At 50.7% G+C, this 23497-nt stretch overlaps 1 protein-coding gene across 1 annotated transcript in view; it reads left to right on the top strand.

The window, feature by feature from the left end:
- Window positions 1-247: 247 nt before the first annotated feature.
- FAM174A (family with sequence similarity 174 member A) overlaps window positions 248-23497 on the top strand; it is a 139603-nt gene continuing 116353 nt past the window's right edge. Inside the window, exon 1 of the mRNA XM_063964070.1 lies at window positions 248-791. Within this exon, the coding sequence (XP_063820140.1) occupies window positions 475-791 (317 nt within the window). The 5' untranslated portion in view covers window positions 248-474. The remainder of the gene's footprint in view (window positions 792-23497) is intronic.

Consider the following 23497-nt stretch of genomic DNA (forward strand, 5'->3'; position numbering starts at 1 on the left):
CCAGTCTCCTGCGGAGCTGCTATTCCCCATGGTCCTTACGGAGTCCCCAGCATCCACTTAGGACGTTAGAGAAAAACGTATTATATAATATACTTAGATAGCATATGTATTATTATATAATCTTATTACACATAAAAAGGACACCCTGGGAGCCGGCGCCTGCCCCACTGTCTGGATCACAGCTGCAGCCCGCCAGTGTCTGACTTGAGAACGTGGAGATGCTACTGCCAGTGTGTGTGTGTTTGTGTGTTGTACTGAGTGTACACGCGCCCGTGTCATGTGACCACGTACACAGGCGGCGCGTCGCCTAGCAACCACGCAGCGTGCAGTACGGGACCGGGAAGTGGCTCACACACAGTAGTAGTATAGGCTGATACCCGGGTCCCAGGTCTCTCCGTGTGCCAGCCTCACGTAGATTTTGCCACTGTCCCCTCTCCTCCGTGTGGGGGAGGAGGCGGCGGTGCGGCCGGGAAGATGCGTGGTGGCAGTGCTCCATGGCCGACGCTCCGTTGGGTGACCACGCTCCTGTGTGCGCTGTGCGCCTTCACCTGTCTCCCCAGTGCGCAGCCCTTCACGGGCCACACCTCCGCCGCCACAGCGCCCCCCATTGGTATCAGCGGACCGCAGCCCCCAGTCGGAGTCAGCAGGAACGGCTCCGGTGTCCCCAACGGAGACTTGTCCTCCACAGCAGCAGCACCCCTCATACCCAAACCGCAGACGCAGCGTGCCCTGATCGTCCTGGTGCTGGTCAGCGCATTGGTCATCATCTACTTTGTGATCAGGACCATCAGGTGAGCGCAAGATACCCCAGCCACTGATTGCACATGTAGGGGACATACCGCTAATACCCTGTATGTATCGTCCATATGTCACTACCCGCACATACTGACCATCATAGGTGTGCGCAGGGGGGGTGCCTGGTGCGCACAGGCACCCCCTAATGTCTGGCACCCCAATCTCACATGCCAGATGCAGCGATCGCCGAGCAAGCTGATTACTGTCCCCTCTGTGCTGCACCCTGTCAGGACTGTATTACTGACCGGATGCCTGGGTTAATCAAGGATGCCACTGCCATCAGCTTTCAAACTCCCGGCTCCACCTCCATGTACAAAACCAGTGTGATGTGATGTGATTACGTCATGCTGCTCGCACGCCCACCCACCACATGCCCACCTCTCTCCTTCTATGCTATGCCAACGCCAGCCACTGATGAGGATCAGCATGCAGCCAGCGTTCCTCTTAGGAAGACAAATTCAATACTGGCAGGCGGTGGGCAGCAGCATTGACACGTCACTCGTGTTTGCAGCAGAACTAGTCTGCGACTGTCAGTGACAGTGAGTGGCTGACTTGTAAGTAAGCTGCTACAGCTTGCAGGGGAAAGAGAGGGGGAGCCAGATCAGGCTGAGGAGGAGCAGTGTAATTGCAGTGAGTGCCATCAGGGGTGTTTGTTTGGTGCACACCACAACATCTGACAATGTATCTGCTTTATTAGGATTGGTACAAGGGTGGATATTTTATATTGCGTTGACCGTCAATAGACGGTGCTAGACACGCCCAAAAGGCGGTGCTGACACACCCCTCCGACGGTGCACCCCCTAATAAAATGTGCTTCGCACGCCTATGCTGACCATGTCTGTGTACCCTCCATACAGCACTACCCGCACAGGCTGACCAGCTCTATGTGTCCTCCATCACTGGCGTGCGCAGCACATTTTATTAGGGGGTGCACCGTCGGAGGGGTGTGTCTAGCACCGCCTATTGATGGTCAATGCATATAAAATATCCACCTTTGTACCAATCCTAATAAAGCAGATACATTGCAGATGTTGTGGTGTGCTCCAAACAAACACCCCTGATGGCACTCACTGAAATTACACTGCTCCTCCTCTGCCTGGTCTGGCTCCCCCTGTCTTTCCCCTGCAAACTGCAGCAGCTTACTTACAAGTCAGTCACTAACTGACACTGACAGTCGCAGACTAGTACTGCTGCTGCTGGAAAAACAGGTGACGTGTCAATGCTGCTGCCAGCTGTCCGCCAGTATTGAATTTGTCTTCCTAAGATGAACGCTGGCTGCATGCTGCTCCTCATCAGTGGCTGGTGTTGGCATAGCATAGAATGAAAGAGGTGTGTATGTGGCGGGTGTGACGGGTGGGCATGCAAGCAGCATGATGTCATCACGTCACACTGTTTTTGTACATTGAGGTGGAGCCGGGAGTTTGAAAGCCGGTGGCAGTGGCACCCTTGATTAACCCAGGCATCCGGTCAGTAATGCAGTCCTGACAGGGTGCAGCGCAGAGGGGACAGTAATCAGCCTGCTCGGCGATCGCTGCCTCAGGCATGTGAGATCAGGGTGCCAGACATTAGGGGGTGCCTGTGCGCACCAGGCACCCCCCCTGCGCACACCTATGCCCTCCATACATCACTACCCGCACAGACTGACCAGCTCTATGTGCCCTCCATACATCACTACCCGCACAGGCTGACCATCGCTAGGAAACTATATACCATCCATAAATAAGTAACTGTACATATTGGATGTCAGGAATACTGTCAATTTCTCTAACGTCCTAGTGGATGCTGGGACTCCGTCAGAACCATGGGGAATAGCGGGCTCCGCAGGAGACAGGGCACATCTAAAAAAGCTTTTAGGTCACATGGTGCGTACTGGCTCCTCCCCCTATGACCCTCCTCCAAGCCTCAGTTAGGTTTTTGTGCCCGTCCGAGAGGGTGCAATCTAGGTGGCTCTCCTAAAGAGCTGTTTAGAAAAGTTTTTTTTAGGTTTCAATCTCAGTGATTCCTGCTGGCAACAGGATCACTGCATCGAGGGACTTAGGGGAGAGATTTCCAACTCACCTGCGTGCAGGATGGATTGGAGTCTTAGGCTACTGGACGCTTAGCTCCAGAGGGAGTCGGAACACAGGTCAGCCTGGGGTTCGTCCCGGAGCCGCGCCGCCGATCCCCCTTACAGACGCTGAAGAGACGGCAGAACGGAGGTCCGGAAAGCAGGCGGCAGAAGACTCCTCAGTCTTCTTGAAGGTAGCGCACAGCACGGCAGCTGTGCGCCATTGTTGTCACACGGCTCACTGACTCAGTCACGGAGGGTGCAGGGCGCTACTGGGGGCGCCCTGGGCAGCAATATAATTACCTTTAGTGGCAAAATAAATACATCACATATAGCCATTAAGGCTATATGTATGTATTTTAACCCAGGCCAGTTTCTTAAAAACCGGGGAAAAGCCCGCCGAAAAAGGGGCGGAGCTTATTCTCCTCAGCACTCAGCGCCATTTTCCTGCTCAGCTCCGCTGGTGAGGAAGGCTCCCAGGTCTCTCCCCTGCACTGCACTACAGAAACAGGGTAACAAAGAGAAGGGGGGCATAAATTGGCGATATTTATATATTAAGAGCGCATATATAGTAAACAACACCTTCTAGGGTTGTTTATATACATTTATAGCGCTTTTGGTGTGTGCTGGCAAACTCTCCCTCTGTCTCCCCAAAGGGCTAGGGGGTCCTGTCTTCGATTAGAGCATTCCCTGTGTGGCTGCTGTGTGTCGGTACGTGTGTGTCGACATGTATGAGGACGATGTTGGTGTGGAGGCAGAGCAATTGCCGATGATGGTAATGTCACCCCCTAGGGAGTCGACACCGGAATGGATGGCTTTAGTTATGGAATTACGTGATAATGTCAGCACATTACAAAAGTCAGTTGACGAAATAAGACGCCCGGCAAACCAGTTAGTACCGGTTCAGGCGTCTCAGACACCGTCAGGGGCTGTAAAACGTCCTTTACCTCAGTCAGTCGACACGGGTACCGACACAGATGAATCTAGTGTCGACGGTGAAGAAACAAACGTATTTTCCAATAGGGCCACACGTTATATGATCACGGCAATGAAGGAGGCTTTGCAGATCTCTGATACTGCTGGTACCTCAAAAAGGGGTATTATGTGGGGGGTGAAAAAACTACCTGTATTTTTTCCAGAATCAGAGGAATTGAATGACGTGTGTGATGAAGCGTGGGTTAACCCCGATAGAAAACTGCTAATTTCCAAGAAGTTATTGGCATTATACCCTTTCCCACCAGAGGTTAGGGCGCGCTGGGAAACACCCCCTAGGGTGGATAAGGCGCTCACACGTTTATCAAAGCAAGTGGCGTTGCCGTCTCCTGATACGGCCGCCCTCAAGGATCCAGCAGATAGGAGGCTGGAAACTACACTGAAGAGTATATACACACATACTGGTGTTATACTGCGACCGGCAATAGCCTCAGCCTGGATGTGCAGTGCTGGGGTAGTGTGGTTGGATTCTCTGACTGAAAATATTGATACCCTGGATAGGGACAGTATTTTATTGACTCTAGAGCAATTAAAGGATGCTTTCCTTTATATGCGAGATGCTCAGAGGGATGTTTGTACTCTAGCATCAAGAGTAAGCGCGATGTCCATATCTGCCAGAAGAAGTTTATGGACGCGACAGTGGTCAGGTGATGCGGATTCCAAGAGGCATATGGAAGTATTGCCATATAAAGGAGAGGAATTGTTTGGGGTCGGTCTTTCGGACCTGGTGGCCACGGCAACTGCCGGCAAATCCACTTTTTTACCTCAGACCCCCTCCCAACAGAAAAAGACACCGTCTTTTCAGCCGCAGTCCTTTCGCTCCTATAAAAAGCGACCAAAAGGACAGTCTTATCTGCCGCGAGGCAGAGGAAAGGGTAAGAAAGGGCAGCAAGCAGCCCCTGCCCAGGAACAGAAGCCCGCCCCGGCTTCTACAAAGCCATCAGCATGATGCTGGGGCTTTACAAGCGGACTCAGGAACGGTGGGGGGTCGACTCAAGATTTTCAGCAATCAATGGGTTCACTCACAAGTGGACCCGTGGGTCCTGCAGATAGTATCTCAGGGTTACATGCTGGAGTTCGAAAGGTCTCCCCCTCGCCGGTTCCTAAAGTCTGCTTTACCAACGTCTCCCTCAGAAAGGACGTCGGTTTTGGAAGCCATTCACAAGCTGTATTCTCAGCAGGTGATAGTCAAGGTACCCCTCCTACAACAGGGAAAGGGGTATTATTCCACACTATTTGTGGTACCGAAACCGGACGGTTCGGTAAGGCCTATTCTAAATCTGAAATCCTTGAACCTGTACATAAAGAAATTCAAGTTCAAGATGGAGTCACTCAGAGCAGTGATAGCGAATCTGGAAGAAGGAGACTTCATGGTGTCCTTGGACATAAAAGATGCTTATCTACATGTCCCGATTTACCCCTCACACCAAGGGTATCTCAGGTTCGTGATACAAGACTGTCATTATCAGTTTCAAACGCTGCCGTTTGGGTTGTCCACGGTCCCTCGGGTCTTTACCAAGGTAATGACCGAAATGATGGTTCTTCTACGAAGAAAAGGCGTATTAATTATCCCTTACTTGGACGATCTCCTGATAAGGGCAAAGTCCAGAGAACAGCTGGAAGTCGGTGTAGCGCTAACACAAGTAGTGCTTCAGCAACACGGGTGGATTCTAAATCTTCCAAAATCTCAATTGACCCCGACAACACATCTGCTGTTCCTGGGCATGATTCTGGACACGGTTCAGAAAAAGGTATTTCTCCCGGAAGAGAAAGCAAGGGAGTTATCCGAACTTGTCAAGAACCTCCTAAAACCAGGAACTGTGTCAGTACATCAATGCACAAGAGTCCTGGGAAAGATGGTGGCTTCGTACGAAGCGATTCCATTCGGCAGATTCCATGCACGAACATTTCAGTGGGATCTGCTGGACAAATGGTCCGGATCGCATCTGCACATGCATCAGCGGATAACACTGTCACCGAGAACAAGGTTGTCTCTCCTGTGGTGGTTGCAGACTGCCCATCTGTTAGTGGGCCGCAGATTCGGCATACAGGACTGGGTCCTGGTGACTACGGATGCCAGCCTACGAGGTTGGGGAGCAGTCACAAAGGGAAGAAACTTCCAGGGCGTGTGGTCAAACCTGGAGACGTCTCTTCACATAAATATACTGGAGCTAAGAGCGATCTACAATGCTCTAAGCCTGGCAAAATCGCTGCTTCAGGGTCAGCCGGTGTTGATCCAGTCCGACAACATCACGGCAGTCGCCCACGTAAACCGACAAGGCGGCACGAGAAGCAGGAGTGCAATGGCAGAAGCTGCAAGGATTCTGCGCTGGGCGGAGAATCATGTCGTAGCACTGTCAGCAGTGTTCATCCCGGGAGTGGACAACTGGGAAGCAGATTTCCTCAGCAGACACGACCTTCACCCGGGAGAGTGGGGACTTCATCCAGAAGTTTTCCACATGATTGTGAACCGTTGGGAAAAACCAAAGGTGGACATGATGGCGTCTCGCCTCAACAAAAAATTGGACAGGTATTGCGCCAGGTCAAGAGACCCTCAGGCAATAGCTGTGGACGCTCTGGTAACACCGTGGGTGTACCAGTCAGTGTATGTGTTCCCTCCTCTGCCTCTCATAACAAAGGTACTGAGAATTATACGGAAAAGAGGAGTAAGAACAATACTGGTAGCTCCGGACTGGCCAAGAAGAACTTGGTATCCGGAACTTCAAGAGATGCTCACGGAGGATCCGTGGCCTCTACCTCTAAGAAGGGATCTGCTTCAGCAGGGACCTTGTATGTTCCAAGACTTACCGCGGCTGCGTTTGACGGCATGGCGGTTGAACGCCGGATTCTAAAAGAGAAGGGCATTCCTGAGGAAGTTATTCCTACTTTAATTAAAGCCAGGAAAGAAGTGACCGCACAACATTATCACCGCATTTGGAGAAAATATGTTGCGTGGTGTGAGGCCAAGAAGGCTCCAACGGAAGAATTTCAATTGGGTCGATTCTTACATTTCCTGCAAGCAGGATTGTCTATGGGCCTCAAATTGGGGTCCATTAAAGTTCAAATTTCGGCCTTATCAATTTTCTTCCAGAAGGAATTGGCGTCAGTGCCTGAAGTACAAACTTTTGTCAAAGGTGTACTACATATACAACCCCCAATAGTGCCTCCAGTGGCACCGTGGGATTTGAACGTGGTTCTAAATTTTCTCAAATCTCATTGGTTTGAGCCTTTAAAATCGGTAGATTTAAAATATCTTACATGGAAGGTAACCATGCTGTTGGCCCTGGCTTCAGCCAGGAGAGTTTCGGAGTTGGCAGCTTTGTCATACAAAAGCCCATATCTGATATTCCATTCGGACAGGGCAGAATTGAGGACACGTCCTCAATTTCTCCCTAAGGTGGTTTCGGCATTTCACTTGAACCAGCCTATTGTGGTGCCTGCGGCTACTAGCGACTTGGAGGACTCCAAGTTACTGGACGTTGTCAGAGCATTAAAAATATATATTTCAAGGACAGCTGGAGTCAGAAAATCTGACTCGTTGTTTACATTGTATGCACCCAACAAGTTGGGTGCTCCTGCGTCTAAACAGACGATTGCACGTTGGATATGTAGTACAATCCAACTTGCACATTCTGTGGCAGGCCTGCCACAGCCTAAATCTGTAAAGGCCCATTCCACAAGGAAAGTGGGCTCATCCTGGGCGGCTGCCCGAGGAGTCTCGGCATTACAACTTTGCCGAGCAGCTACGTGGTCAGGGGAGAACACGTTTGTAAAATTTTACAAATTTGATACTCTGGCTAAAGAGGACCTGGAGTTCTCTCATTCGGTGCTGCAGAGTCATCCGCACTCTCCCGCCCGTTTGGGAGCTTTGGTATAATCCCCATGGTCCTGACAGAGTCCCAGCATCCACTAGGACGTTAGAGAAAATAAGAATTTACTTACCGATAATTCTATTTCTCATAGTCCGTAGTGGATGCTGGGCGCCCATCCCAAGTGCGGATTGTCTGCAATGCTTGTACATAGTTATTGTTACAAAAATCGGGTTATTACTGTTGTTGTGAGCCATCTGTTCAGAGGCTACTTCGTTTGTGTTATCATACTGTTAACTGGGTTCAGATCACAAGTTGTACGGTGTGATTGGTGTGGCTGGTATGAGTCTTACCCGGGATTCAAGATCCTTCCTTATTGTGTACGCTCGTCCGGGCACAGTACCTAACTGAGGCTTGGAGGAGGGTCATAGGGGGAGGAGCCAGTACGCACCATGTGACCTAAAAGCTTTTTTAGATGTGCCCTGTCTCCTGCGGAGCCCGCTATTCCCCATGGTCCTGACGGAGTCCCAGCATCCACTACGGACTATGAGAAATAGAATTATCGGTAAGTAAATTCTTATTTTCTGCTGCGGGGTACACTGGGCTCCACAAGTCTGGACAATGGGGTGTTGAGTAGGATCTTGATCCGAGGCACCAACAGGCTCAAAACTTTGACCTTCTTCCCAAGATGCATAGCGCCGTCTCCTATATCACCCCGCCTCCCAGCACAGGAGTTCAGTTAGTCAGTTGGTGCTGCAGTAAGCAGGCACTTAACAGAGGGGCTGCTCCAAGCAGCCCTGAGAAAAGCTTTTTATGAGGTAAAAAGTGAAGACTTCAAGGGCAGCAGCGGTGGTAAATGTCTTGTGACATTCACTGCTGCAGCTCCAGCTCTCCCCAGCGGCGCTGTACACTCCCGAGCCCTGGTTGCCGGGTACCTACAGCGGAGGCTCCGGTTTTCTTCATGTTCGACACACACGGCTGGGGCTCTCCAGGATCGCGTGGCCGTGCTTTGGGAGGTGGTAAGTGGGTCCCGCGAGTGGGACCCGGCGCGGTCAGTTGGAGGCGGGCCGCGCGCGCTGGCGGTGGACACTGTGGATACAGGCGATCCCACTAGATCACCAGGGCATGGGTGCAGGTCAGGTTTTCTCTTAAAACCGATTTCTCTGACGTCCTAGTGGATGCTGGGAACTCCGTAAGGACCATGGGGAATAGCGGCTCCGCAGGAGACTGGGCACAAAAGTAAAGCTTTAGGACTACCTGGTGTGCACTGGCTCCTCCCCCTATGACCCTCCTCCAAGCCTCAGTTAGATTTTTGTGCCCGGCCGAGAAGGGTGCACACTAGGGGCTCTCCTGAGCTTCTTAGTGAAAGTTTAGTTTTAGGTTTTTTATTTTCAGTGAGACCTGCTGGCAACAGGCTCACTGCATCGAGGGACTAAGGGGAGAAGAAGCGAACTCACCTGCGTGCAGAGTGGATTGGGCTTCTTAGGCTACTGGACACCATTAGCTCCAGAGGGACCGAACACAGGCCCAGCCTCGGAGCTCGGTCCCAGAGCCGCGCCGCCGGCCCCCTTACAGAACCAGAAGCGAGAAGAGGTCCGGAAAAATCGGCGGCAGAAGACATCAGTCTTCAACAAGGTAGCGCACAGCACTGCAGCTGTGCGCCATTGTTACTCAGGCACACTTCACACTCCGGTCACTGAGGGTGCAGGGCGCTTGGGGGGGGCGCCCTGAGCAGCAATGTAAAACACCTTGGCTGGCATAAATACACCACATATAACCCCCAGGGCTATATGGATGTATTTTAACCCCTGCCAGAACTCACCAAAAGCGGGAGAAAAGGCCGCCGAGAAGGGGGCGGAGCCTATCTCCTCAGCACACTGGCGCCATTTTCTCTCACAGCTCCGTTGGAGGGAAGCTCCCTGGCTCTCCCCTGCAGTTACTACACTACAGAAAAGGGTTAAAAAAGAGAGGGGGGCACTAATTAGGCGCAGTATTAATAAAACAGCAGCTATAAGGGGAAAAACACTTATATAAGGTTATCCCTGTATATATATATAGCGCTCTGGTGTGTGCTGGCATACTCTCCCTCTGTCTCCCCAAAGGGCTAGTGGGGTCCTGTCCTCTATCAGAGCATTCCCTGTGTGTGTGCTGTGTGTCGGTACGTTGTGTCGACATGTATGAGGAGGAAAATGGTGTGGAGACGGAGCAATGGCCTGTAATGGAGATGTCACCCCCTAGGGAGTCGACACCTTAGTGGTTGAGCTTATGGAAGGAATATGTGACAGTGTCAGCTCTTTACAAAAGATTGATGACATGAGACAGCCGGCGACTCAGCCTGTGCCTGTCCAGGGGTCTCAAAAGCCATCAGGGGCTCTAAAACGCCCGTTACCGTAGATGGCAGATACAGACGCCGACACGGATACTGAAGTGCGCTGTCCATTTCTGCCAGAGAGGGTTATGGACAAGACAGTGGTCAGGTGATGCTGATTCCAAAAGGCATATGGAAGTATCGCCTTATAAAAGGGAGGAGTTATTTGGGGTAGGTCTAACAGACCTGGTGGCAACGGCTGGGAAATCCACATTTTTACCCCAGGTAGCCTCTCAACATAAGAAGACGCCGTATTATCAGGCGCAGTCCTTTGGGCCCCATAAGGGCAAGCGGGCAAAAGGCTCCTCATTTCTGCCCCGTGGCAGAGGGAGAGGAAAAAGGCTGCAACAAACAGCCAGTTCCCAGGAACAGAAGCCCTCTCCCGTTTTCTGCCAAGTCCTCAGCATGACGCTGGGGCTTTACAAGCGGACTCAGGCACGGTGGGTGCCCGTCTCAAAAATTTCAGCGTGCAGTGGGCTCACTCACAGGTGGACCCCTGGATCCTTCAGGTGGTATCTCAGGGGTACAAATTGGAATTTGAGACGTCTCCCCCTCGCCGTTTTCTAAAGTCTGCTTTACCGACGTCTCCCTCAGACAGGGAGGCAGTATTGGAAGCCATTCACAAGCTGTATTCCCAGCAGGTGATAATCAAAGTACCCCTCCTACAACAGGGAAAGGGGTATTATTCCACGCTGTTTGTGGTACCGAAGCCGGACGGCTCGGTGAGACCTAATTTAAATCTGAAATCCTTGAACACTTACATACAAAGGTTCAAATTCAAGATGGAGTCACTCAGAGCGGTGATTGCAAACCTGGAAGAAGGGGATTATATGGTGTCTCTGGACATCAAGGATGCTTATCTCCATGTCCCAATTTACCCTTCTCACCAAGGGTACCTCAGGTTTGTGGTACAGAACTGTCACTATCAGTTTCAGAAGCTGCCGTTTGGTTTGTCCACAGCACCCCGGGTCTTTACCAAAGTAATGGCCGAAATGATGATACTCCTTCGAAGGAAGGGAGTTTTAATTATCCCTTACTTGGACGATCTCCGGATAAGGGCAAGATCCAGGGAACAGTTGGTAGTCGGGGTAGCACTATCTCAAGAGTGTTGCGGCAGCACGGTTGGATTCTTAATATTCCAAAATCGCAGCTGATCCCGACGACACGTCTTCTATTCCTAAGGATGATCCTGGACACAGTCCAGAAAAAGGTGTTTCTCCAGGAGGAGAAAGCCAGGGAGTTATCCGAACTAGTCAGAAACCTCCTAAAACCAGGCCAAGTGTCAGTGCATCAGTGCACAAGGGTCCTGGGAAAAATGGTGGCTTCCTACGAAGCAATTCCATTCGGCAGATTCCACGCAAGAACTTTCCAGTGGGACCTGCTGGAAAAATGGTCCGGATCGCATCTTCAGATGCATCAGCGGATAACCCTGTCACCAAAGACAAGGGTGTCTCTTCTGTGGTGGTTGCAGAGTGCTCATCTTCTAGAGGGCGCAGATTCGGCATTCAGGACTGGGTCCTGGTGACCACGGATGCCAGCCTGCGAGGCTGGGGAGCAGTCACACAGGGAAGAAATTTCCGGGGCTTGTGGTCAAGCCTGGAGACATCACTTCACATAAATTTCTCTAACGTCCTAAGTGGATGCTGGGGACTCCGTAAGGACCATGGGGAATAGCGGCTCCGCAGGAGACTGGGCACATCTAAAGAAAGCTTTAGGACTATCTGGTGTGCACTGGCTCCTCCCCCTATGACCCTCCTCCAAGCCTCAGTTAGATCTCTGTGCCCGAACGAGAAGGGTGCACACTAGGGGCTCTCCTGAGCTTCTTAGTGAAAGTTTTAGTTTAGGTTTTTTATTTTCAGTGAGACCTGCTGGCAACAGGCTCACTGCATCGAGGGACTAAGGGGAGAAGAAGCGAACTCACCTGCGTGCAGAGTGGATTGGGCTTCTTAGGCTACTGGACATTAGCTCCAGAGGGACGATCACAGGCCCAGCCTGGATGGGTCCCAGAGCCGCGCCGCCGGCCCCCTTACAGAGCCAGAAGGCAGAAGAGGTCCGGAAAATCGGCGGCAGAAGACGTCTGTCTTCAACAAGGTAGCGCACAGCACTGCAGCTGTGCGCCATTGCTCTCAGCACACTTCACACTTCGGTCACTGAGGGTGCAGGGCGCTGGGGGGGGGGCGCCCTGAGACGCAATAAAAAACACCTTGGATGGCAAAAAATGCATCACATATAGCTCCTGGGCTATATGGATGCATTTAACCCCTGCCAGAATACATAGAAAAACGTGAGATAAGGCCGCCGATAAGGGGGCGGAGCCTATCTCCTCGGCACACTGGCGCCATTTTCCCTCACAGCTCCGTTGGAGGGAAGCTCCCTGTCTCTCCCCTGCAGTCACTACACTACAGAAAGGGTTAAAAAAGAGAGGGGGGGCACTAATTACGCGCAGTATTAAAGATACAGCAGCTATAAGGGGAAAAACACTTATATAAGGTTATCCATGTATATGTATATATATATATATATATATATATATATATATATATATATATATATATATATATATATATAGCGCTCTGGTGTGTGCTGGCAAACTCTCCCTCTGTCTCCCCAAAGGGCTAGTGGGGTCCTGTCCTCTATCAGAGCATTCCCTGTGTGTGTGCTGTATGTCGGTACGTTTGTGTCGACATGTATGAGGAGAAAAATTATGTGGAGACGGAGCAGATTGCCTGTAATAGTGATGTCACCCCCTAGGGGGTCGACACCTGAGTGGATGAACTGTTGGAAGGAATTACGTGACAGTGTCAGCTCTGTATAAAAGACAGTGGTTGACATGAGACAGCCGGCTACTCAGCTTGTGCCTGTCCAGACGTCTCATAGGCCGTCAGGGGCTCTAAAGCGCCCGTTACCTCAGATGACAGATATAGACGCCGACACGGATACTGACTCCGGTGTCGACGGTGAAGAGACAAATGTGACTTCCAGTAGGGCCACACGTTACATGATTGAGGCAATGAAAAATGTTTTACACATTTCTGATAATACGAGTACCACCAAAAAGGGGTATTATGTTCGGTGAGGAAAAACTACCTGTAGTTTTCCTGAATCTGAGAAATTAAATGAGGTGTGTGATGATGCGTGGTTTTCCCCCGATAACAACTGATAATTTCTAAAATGTTATTGGCATTATATCCTTTCCCGCCAGAGGTTAGGGTGCGTTGGGAAACACCCCCTAGGGGGGATAAAGCGCTCACACGCTTGTAAGGGCTCTACCCTCTCCTGAGATGGCCGCCCTTAAGGATCCTGCTGATAGAAAGCAGGAGGGTATCCTAAAATGTATTTACACACATACTGGTGTTATACTGCGACCAGCAATAGCCTCAGCCTGGATGTGCAGTGCTGGGTTGGCGTGGTCGGATTCCCTGACTGAAAATATTGATACCCTAGATAGGGACAGTATATTTTTGCCTATAGAGCATTTAAAAGATGCATTTCTATATATGCGTGATGCACAGCGGAATATTTGCCGACTGGCATCAAGTCTAAGTGCGTTGTCCATTTCTACCAGTAGAGGGTTATGGACACGTCAGTGGTCAGGTGATGCGTATTCCAAACGGCATTTGGAAGTATTGCCTTATTAAGGGGAGGAGTTATTTGGGGTCGGTCTTTCAGACCTGGTGGCCACGGCAAAAGCTGGGAAATCCATGTTTGTACCCCAGGTCGCCTCTCAACATGAGAAGACGCCGTATTATCAGGCGCAGTCTTTTCGTGGACAAGGGGCAAAAGGTTCCTCATTTCTGCCCCGTGACAGAGGGAGAGGAAAAAGGCTGCAGAAATCAGCCAGTTCCCAGGAACAGAAACCCTCTCCCGCCTCTGCCAAGCCCTCAGTATGACGCTGGGGCTTTACAAGCAGAATCATGCACGGTGGTGGGCCCGTCTCAATGAATTTCAGCGCGCAGTGGGCTCACTCGCAAGTAGACCCCTGGATCCTTCAGGTGATATCTCAGGGGTACAAATTAGAATTCGAGACGTCTCCCCCTCGCCGTTTCCTAAAGTCGGCTTTACCGATGTCTCCTTCTGACACGGAGACAGTTTTGGAAGCCATTCACAAGCTGTATTCCCAGCAGGTGATAATCAAGGTACCCCTCCTGCAACAGGGAACGGGGTATTATTCCACATTATTGTGGTACCGAAGCCAGACGGCTCGGTGAGACCGATTCTAAATCTAAAATCTTTATACACTAACATACAGAGGTTCAAATTCAAGATTGAGTCACTCAGAGCAGTGATTGCGAACCTGGAAGAAGGGGACTACATGATGTCTCGGGACATCAAGGATGCTTACCTTCATGTCAATTTACCCTTCTCACCAAGGGTACCTCAGGTTTATGGTACAGAACTGTCACTATCAGTTCAGACGCTGCCGTATGGATGGTCCACGGCACCCCGGGTCTTTACCAAGGTAATGACCGAAATGATGATATTCCTTCGAAGGAAAGGAATTTTAGTTACCTTACTTGGACGATTCCCTGATAAGGGTAAGATCCAGGGAACAGTTGGAGGTCGGTGTAGCACTATCTCAGGTAGTGTTGCGGCAGCACGATTGGATTCTCAATATTCCAAAATCGCAGCTAGTTCCGACGACTTGTCTTCTGTTCCTAGGGATGATCCTGGACACAGTCCAGAAAAAGGTGTTTCTCCCGGAGGAGAAAGCCAGGGAGTTATCCGAGCTAGTCAGGAACCTCCTAAAACCGAGCCAAGTCTCAGTGCATCAATGCACAAGGGTTCTGGGTAAAATGGTGGCTTCCTACGAAGCAATCCCATTCGGCAGATTCCACGCAAGAACTTTCCAGTGGGACCTGCTGGACAAATGGTCCGGGTCGCATCTTCAGATGCATCAGCGGATAACCCTGTCACCAAGGACAAGGGTATCCCTCCTGTGGTGGTTGCAGAGTGCTCATCTTCTAGAGGGCCGCAGATTCGGCATTCAGGACTGGGTCCTGGTGACCACGGACGCCAGCCTGCGAGGCTGGGGAGCAGTCACACAGGGAAGGAATATCCAGGGCTTATGGTCAAGCCTGGAGACATCACTTCACATAAATACCCTGAAGCTAAGGGCCATTTACAATGCTCTAAGCTTAGCAAGACCTCTGCTTCAAGGTCAGCCGGTGTTGATCCAGTAGGACAACATCACGGCAGTCACCCACCTAAACAGACAGGGTGGCACAAGAAGCAGGAGGGCAATGGCAGAAGCTGCAAGGATTTTTCGCTGGGCGGAAAATCATGTGATAGCACTGTCAGCAGTGTTCATTCCGGGAGTGGACAACTGGGAAGCAGACTTCCTCAGCACGACCTCCACCCGGGAGAGTGGGGACTTCACCCAGAAGTCTTCCACATGATTATAAACCGTTGGGAAAAACTCGACAGGTATTGCGCCAGGTCAAGGGACCCTCAGGCAATAGCTGTAGACGCTCTGGTAACACCGTGGGTGTACCAGTCAGTGTATGTGTTCCCTCCTCTGCCTCTCATACCCAAGGTACTGAGATTGATAAGATGGAGAGGAGTAAGCACTATATTCGTGGCTCCGGATTGGCCAAGAAGGACTTGGTAACCGGAACTTCAAGAGATGCTCACGGAGGATCCGTGGCCTCTACCTCTAAGAAGGGACCTGCTCCAGCAAGGACCCTGTCTGTTCCAAGACTTACCGCGGCTGCGTTTGACGGCATGGCGGTTGAACGCCGGATCCTGAAGGAAAAAAGGCATTCCGGATGAAGTCATCCCTATCCTGATCAAAGCCAGGAAGGATGTAACCGCAAAACATTATCACCGCATTTGGCGAAAATATGTTGCGTGGTGCGAGGCCAGTAAGGCCCGATGGAGGAAATTCAACTGGGTCGATTCCTACATTTCCTGCAAACAGGAGTGTCTATGGGCCTGAAATTGGGGTCCATTAAGGTTCAAATTTCGGCTCTGTCAATTTTCTTCCAAAAAGAACTAGCTTCAGTCCCTGAAGTTCAGACGTTTGTAAAAGGGGTACTGCATATACAGCCTCCTTTTGTGCCTCCTGTGGCACTTTGGGATCTCAATGTAGTTTTTGTATTCCAAAAGTCACATTGGTTTGAACCACTTAAATCTGTGGAGTTAAAATATCTCACATGGAAAGTGGTCATGCTGTTGGCCCTGGCCTGGGCCAGGCGCGTGTCAGAATTGGCGGCTTTATCCTGTAAAAGCCCTTATCTGATTTTCCATTCGGACAGGGCGGAATTGAGGACTCGTCCTCAGTTTCTCCCTAAGGTGGTTTCAGCGTTTCACCTGAACCAACCTATTGTGGTGCCTGCGGCTACTAGTGACTTGGAGGACTCCAAGTTGCTAGACGTTGTCAGGGCCTGAAAATATATGTTTCCAGGACGGCTGGAGTCAGGAAATCTGACTCGCTGTTTATCCTGTATGCACCCAACAAGCTGGGTGCTCCTGCTTCTAAGCAGACTATTGCTCGTTGGATTTGTAGTACAATTCAGCTTGCACATTCTGTGGCAGGCCTGCCACAGCCAAAAATCTGTAAATGCCCACTCCACAAGGAAGGTGGGCTCATCTTGGGCGGCTGCCCGAGGGGTCTCGGCTTTACAACTTTGCCGAGCAGCTACTTGGTCAGGAGCAAATACGTTTGTAAAATTCTACAAAATTGATACCCTGGCTGAGGAGGACCTGGAGTTCTCTCATTTGGTGCTGCAGAGTCATCCGCACTCTCCCGCCCGTTTGGGAGCTTTGGTATAATCCCCATGGTCCTTATGGAGTCCCCAGCATCCACTTAGGACGTTAGAGAAAATAAGAATTTACTTACCGATAATTCTATTTCTCGTAGTCCGTAGTGGATGCTGGGCGCCCATCCCAAGTGCGGATTGTCTGCAATACTGGTACATAGTTATTGTTACCAAAAAATCGGGTTATTGCTGTAGTGAGCCATCTTTTCTAGAGGCTCCTCTGTTATCATGCTGTTAACTGGGTTCAGATCACAAGTTGTACAGTGTGATTGGTGTGGCTGGTATGAGTCTTACCCGGGATTCAAAATCCTTCCTTATTGTGTACGCTCGTCCGGGCACAGTATCCTAACTGAGGCTTGGAGGAGGGTCATAGGGGGAGGAGCCAGTGCACACCAGATAGTGCTAAAGCTTTCTTTAGATGTGCCCAGTCTCCTGCGGAGCCGCTATTCCCCATGGTCCTTACGGAGTCCCCAGCATCCATTACGGACTACGAGAAATAGAATTATCGGTAAGTAAATTCTTATTATCTTGGAGCTAAGGGCCATTTACAATGCCCTAAGCCAAGCAAAACCTTTGCTCTAAGGTCAGCCGGTGCTGATCCAGTCGGACAACATCACGGCAGTCGCCCACGTAGACAGACAGGGCGGCACAAGAAGCAGGAGGGAAATGGCAGAAGCTGCAAGGATTTTTCGCTGGGCGGAAAATCATGGGATAGCATTATCAGCAGTGTTCATTCCGGGAGTGAACAACTGGGAAACAGACTTCCTCAGCAGAAGTCTTCCACATGATTGTAAACCGTTGGGAAAAACCAAAGGTGGACATGATGGTGTCCCGCCTAAACAAAAAATTGGACAGGTATTGCGCCAGGTCAAGGGACCCTCAGGCAATAGCTGTGGACGCGCTGGTAACACCTTGGGTGTACCAGTCAGTGTATGTGTTCCCTCCTCTTCCTTTCTTACCAAAAGTACTGAGAATTATAAGACGGAGGGGAGTAAGAATATACTCGTGGCTCCGGATTGGCCAAGAAGGATTTGGTACCCGGAACTTCAAGAGATGCTCACGGAGGACCCGTGGCCTCTACCTCTAAGAAGGGACCTGCTCCAGCAAGGACCCTGTCTATTCCAAGACTTTCCGCGGCTGCGTTTGACGGCAGGGCGGTTGAACGCCGCCCCCTGAAGGAAAAAGGCATTCCGGATTAAGTCATCCCTACCCTGATCAAAGCCAGGAAGGATGTAACCGCAAAGCATTATCACCGCATTTGGCAAAAATATGTTGCGTGGTGCGAGGCCAGTAAGGCCCCGATGGAGGAATTTCAACTAGGTCGATTCCTGCATTTCCTGCAAACAGGAGTGTCTATGGGCCTAAAATTGGGTCCATTAAGGTTCAAATTTCGGCCCTGTCAATTTTCTTCCAGAAAGAACTAGCTTCAGTTCCTGAAGTTCAGACGGTTGTAAAAGGGGTACTGCATATACAGCCTCCTTTTTGTGCCTCCAGTGGCACCTTGGGATCTCAATGTAGTTTTGGGGTTCCTAAAGTCACAATGGTTTGAACCACTTGAATCTGTGGAGTTAAAATATCTCACATGGAAAGTGGTCATGCTGTTGGCCCTGGCCTCGGCCAGGCGCGTGTCAGAATTGGCGGCTTTATCCTGTAAAAGCCCTTATCTGATTTTCCATTCAGACAGGGCGGAATTGAGGACTCGTCCTCATTTTCTCCCTAAGGTGGTTTTCAGCGTTTCATCTGAACCAACCTATTGTGGTACCTGCGGCTACTAGTGACTTGGAGGACTCCAAGTTGTTGGACATAGTCAGGGCCCTGAAAATATATGTTTCCAGGACGGCTGGAGTCAGAAAATCTGACTCGCTGTTTATCCTGTATGCACCCAACAAGTTGGGTGCTCCTGCTTCTAAGCAGAGTATTGCTCGTTGGATTTGTAATACAATTCAGCTTGCACATTCTGTGGCAGGCCTGCCACAGCCAAAATCTGTAAAAGCCCATTCCACAAGGAAGGTGGGCTCATCTTGGGCGGCTGCCCGAGGGGTCTCGGCTTTACAACTTTGCCGAGCAGCTACTTGGTCAGGGGCAAACACGTTTGCAAAATTCTACAAAATTGATACCCTGGCTGAGGAGAACCTGGAGTTCTCTCATTCGGTGCTGCAGAGTCATCCGCACTCTCCCGCCCGTTTTGGAGCTTTGGTATAATCCCCATGGTCCTTACGGAGTTCCCAGCATCCACTAGGACGTCAGAGAAAATAAGAATTTACTTACCGATAATTCTATTTCTCGTAGTCCGTAGTGGATGCTGGGCGCCCATCCCAAGTGCGGATTGTCTGCAATACTTGTACATAGTTATTGTTAACTAAATCGGGTTATTGTTGTTGTGAGCCATCTATCCAGAGGCTCCTCTGTTATCATGCTGTTAACTGGGTTCAGATCACAGGTTGTACGGTGTGATTGGTGTGGCTGGTATGAGTCTTACCCGGGATTCATATATCCTTCCTTATTGTGTACGCTCGTCAGGGCACAGTATCCTAACTGAGGCTTGGAGGAGGGTCATATGGGGAGGAGCCAGTGCACAACAGGTAGTCCTAAAGCTTTACTTTTGTGCCCAGTCTCCTGCGGAGCCGCTATTCCCCATGGTCCTTACGGAGTTCCCAGCATCCACTACGGACTACGAGAAATAGAATTATCGGTAAGTAAATTCTTATTTTTAATATCGCCCACAGTACCCGGTGGTTTTGCCAGCAAAGGGGATAAGGCTTAGACCTGAAGCCCCTCCTCCAGCCCCAGGGCGCCATTTCCAGCAAGTGTTCCTGTCCTGGAGCTGCATCTCTGTCTTTTCCTCACTCCCTGTCAGTGTCTGCGGCGCCATTACTCCTCAGCTCGCTGTTCTTGGAACTGCTTGGGCACATCCTCCTATGTAAAGCCGCCTGGTTGTCGGCGCTGTGCCTTTACATGACACTTAAGTATTCTACCTGCCTTTTTAGACAGTGTTAGTAAGAAAGAGTGCATTTAGTCAGGGGTTTATAGTACAATTACCCTGTGATATACATCCAGTTTCTTACTGTGTAGTGTTATATCTATTGACTATATAGCTGTGTAAGCTAGTCCAGTGCAGTATTATTGTCTGTAATAACCTCTGCAATGTACAAACTGTGACTATTTGTGTGTGCATTGATAGCTGAGTGGTGTCCATTTCGTGTCTTTCACTCAACCTTCTATCCCTATATTCTATAACCTGAGGGGGCTTGGTGCGTCAGGTGTTATCTAATATAGGATTTTCACAAAGATATACTGTATTACGTATTTTTCTCTGTGATTTAGGCACCATATCTCTCCTTAATCTCTGCTGGTGCTGACTACACTGCGCAGGGGTTTGGGTTTAGGGATATAGTGCTGCTAATAATTGTACTGTGTTACCTCATACTGCAAGTTATATCATGTCTGCTTCTGAGGGTAACGGTTCTGGGGCAGAACACACTGCTGGTGTTGCTGAAGCCACAGGCACATATTGAGAGAATATAGCAGCTGTGGGCTCTGGTTCTGGGGCTCCTTGCCCCCCAGTGGGACTGTGGCAACGGAGGGACATACTGACCCTCCGTGGTCCGCTTTTTCCACGCTTCTGCATACGCTAGTTCATAAACTAACACCCCCTATGGGACCCCCAATGCCGGTACAACCGTATGTGGTCCCTGCAGCTAACCCGTCATGGGCGGACGATTTATCTGCTCAATTAAAGAAGTTGATCCAGTCCCTGACTACTAAAAAGTCTGACCATTGCTCGCCTAAGTCCAAGAGGTCCTCTAAGCGAGCGCTCGTCTCCTCACAATCCACTGCTGTCACTGACACCTCGTCTGATGAATACAGCACATACACTGACCCCACAGGTTCTGACTCGGATACGGCTGATGGGGAGGGTAGTTCACATGTGGATGTTCCTGATCTTTTGGAGGCTATTAAATTAATTCTGCAGATTACGGATGATCCCGAACCATCCGTTCCTCCTAAGAAACCAGATAGGTTCAAGCGTCAGAAGGTGATTAAACAAGTTTTACCTCACTCTGACCACCTAGTGGATATACGTCAGGAACCCTGGCAAAGCCCGGGTACGAAGTTTGTGCCTCAAAAGAAGATGCTGGCTTGCTATCCCCTCGCGCCAGAGCTGTCTAAGAATTGGGAAATGCCTCCTCCAGTAGACTCACATGTGGCTAGGATGGTGGTTTCCTCAGCTCTACCTGTCACTACCGTCACATCTCTAAAAGAGCCTACGGATAAACGTGTGGAGGGTTGTCTGAAAGCGATTTACACCCTCACGGGTGCTGCACAAAGGCCCACTATTGCAGCTCCATGGGCGGCAGAGGCTATTGAAGCATGGGCCTTGGAGTTAGAAGCTGAAATCTCCTCTGACCATGCTAGACAATGCTTGTCATATATTGTCACAGCTTCTCGCTATATTAAAGAGGCGGCTTCTGATCCCAGTATCCTAGCAGCCAAGGCCTCTACTACGTCAGTCCTGGCTCGCAGGATATTGTGGCTGAGATCCTGGTCTGTGGATCTGGACTCTAGAAAAACCCTGGAGGTACTCCCTTTCAAGGGGGATATTCTGTTTGGGGAGGACTTAAATAAGATAGTGGCTGACTTGGCTACTGCCAAAACTGCCTGTCTGCCTAATACAGCTCCTTCTATGTCGAAGGCCAAGGGCACGTCCTTTCGCCCCTTTCGTCCTTCAGGTAAAGCAAAAGGTCAGGCGTACCATAAGCAGGCCCGCACTTCCAAACCTGGTAAGCCGAAGCCCAAAAGAGCCTGGGCTGCCCGTCAGCCAGCAGTCAAGACCGATAAGCCTGCCGCATGACTGGGCAGGCCTCCCCCTGGGGGATCCCAGGGTGGGGGGCCGGCTTCTAGGGTATACCCAGGAATGGTTGAAGACCACTTCAGATGCCTGGGTACGGGAAGTCGTCACTCGGAGTTACGCCATAGCCTTCAAAAACCGACCATCGATTTTGCCAGACAGACGTCCCGTCGGACCAGACAAAGGCAAACACTCTGCATTTGGTGGTACAGACCCTCCTGGATACAGGAGTCGTAGTACAGGTGCCTCTTGCTCAGAGGGGCCGGGGGTACTATTATCCACTGTTTCTAGTCCCGAAACCGAATGGGTCCTCCCGGCCCATACTCAACCTCAAGGCACTGAACAAGTTTGTGAAGGTTTCCAAGTTCCGTATGGAAACCCTTCGCTCTATAGTTCTGGCCTTGGAACCTGAGGACTACATGGTCTCCCGGGACATACAGGATGCTTACCTGCATATTCCTATAGCAGTGTCACATCAACAATACCTGAGGTTCGCTATTGGCAACCTCCATTACCAGTTTCAGGTGTTACCTTTTGGTTTAACAACGGCTCCGCGAGTCTTCACCAAAGTTATGGCGGTGATGACGGTGGTACTCCGCCATCAAGGGATCAGGATACTGCCGTATCTGGACGACTTGTTAATCCTGGCAAATTCCCCAGATCTTCTCCTGCGTCATCTGGATATGACGGTCCGGTTTCTACAAGCCCACGGGTGGCTCATCAACTGGAAGAAATCCTCCCTGGTCCCTGCTCAGAGCATGGTGCATCTGGGAGCGCTGTTGGACACTCACAACCAGAGGTTGTTCTTGTCTCAGGGTAAAGTCCTGAAACTTCAGGACAGGATTCGTTGCTTCCTTTCTCGTCCGCAAGTGTCGATACATTCGGCAATGCAGGTGCTGGGCCTCATGGTATCAGCATTCGACATGGTGGAGTATACTCAATTCCATTCTCGCCCCCTCCAGAAGCTGATTCTAGCCAAGTGGTACGGCCTGCCTCACCGTATCAGGTCTCAAATGATCTCTTTGACTCCGGAGGTCCGTCTGTCGCTGCTCTGTGGCTCCAGGACCGACAATTGTGCAGAGGCCGTCCCTTCTGGATATCCAACTGGGTCCTGTTGACGACAGATGCCAGTCTAAGAGGTTGGGGCGCGGTGCTGGAGCAGCACTCCTTGTAGGGTCGGTGGACCAAGGAGGAATCTCTCCTCTCGATCAACATTTTGGAATTGCGGGCGGTCTTCAATGCGTTGAACCTAGCCCAGCATTTGATTCAGAACCGTCCTGTTCAATTACATTCGGACAACGCCACCACAGTGGCTTACATAAATCATCAAGGCGGCACTCGAAGCCATTTGACAATGAAGGAAGCCTCACGGATTCTACGTTGGGCAGGACGCCATCTACCAGCAATATCGGCAATATTCATTCCGGGACTCCTGAATTGGGAAGCAGACTTTCTCAGTCGTCAGGACGTGCATGCCGGCGAGTGGGGCCTCCATCCAGAAGTGTTTCAACTCCTCATGGAAAGGTGGGGTCTTCCAGATGTGGATCTGATGGCGTCTCGACACAATCACAAGGTTCCGGTCTTCGGAGCAAGGACAAGGGATCCTCAAGCAGCAGTCGTGGATGCACTGGCAGTGCCGTGGAGGTTTCGGCTGCCGTACGTGTTCCCTCCGGTGTCACTCCTGCCCAGGGTAATTCGGATGTTCAAGCAAGAAAAAGGAAGTCTGCTTCTCATAGCTCCGGCGTGGCCCAGACGGCATTGGTTCTCAGACCTGCAAGGCCTATCGTCAGAGCGTCCACTTCTACTTCCACAACTCCCAGACCTCGTCGTTCAGGGCCCCTGTGTCTACCAGGACCTAGCCCAGCTGTCTTTGACGGC

Source organism: Pseudophryne corroboree, chromosome 1 (genome assembly GCF_028390025.1).
Source record: "Pseudophryne corroboree isolate aPseCor3 chromosome 1, aPseCor3.hap2, whole genome shotgun sequence".
Lineage (NCBI taxonomy): Eukaryota > Metazoa > Chordata > Amphibia > Anura > Myobatrachidae > Pseudophryne > Pseudophryne corroboree.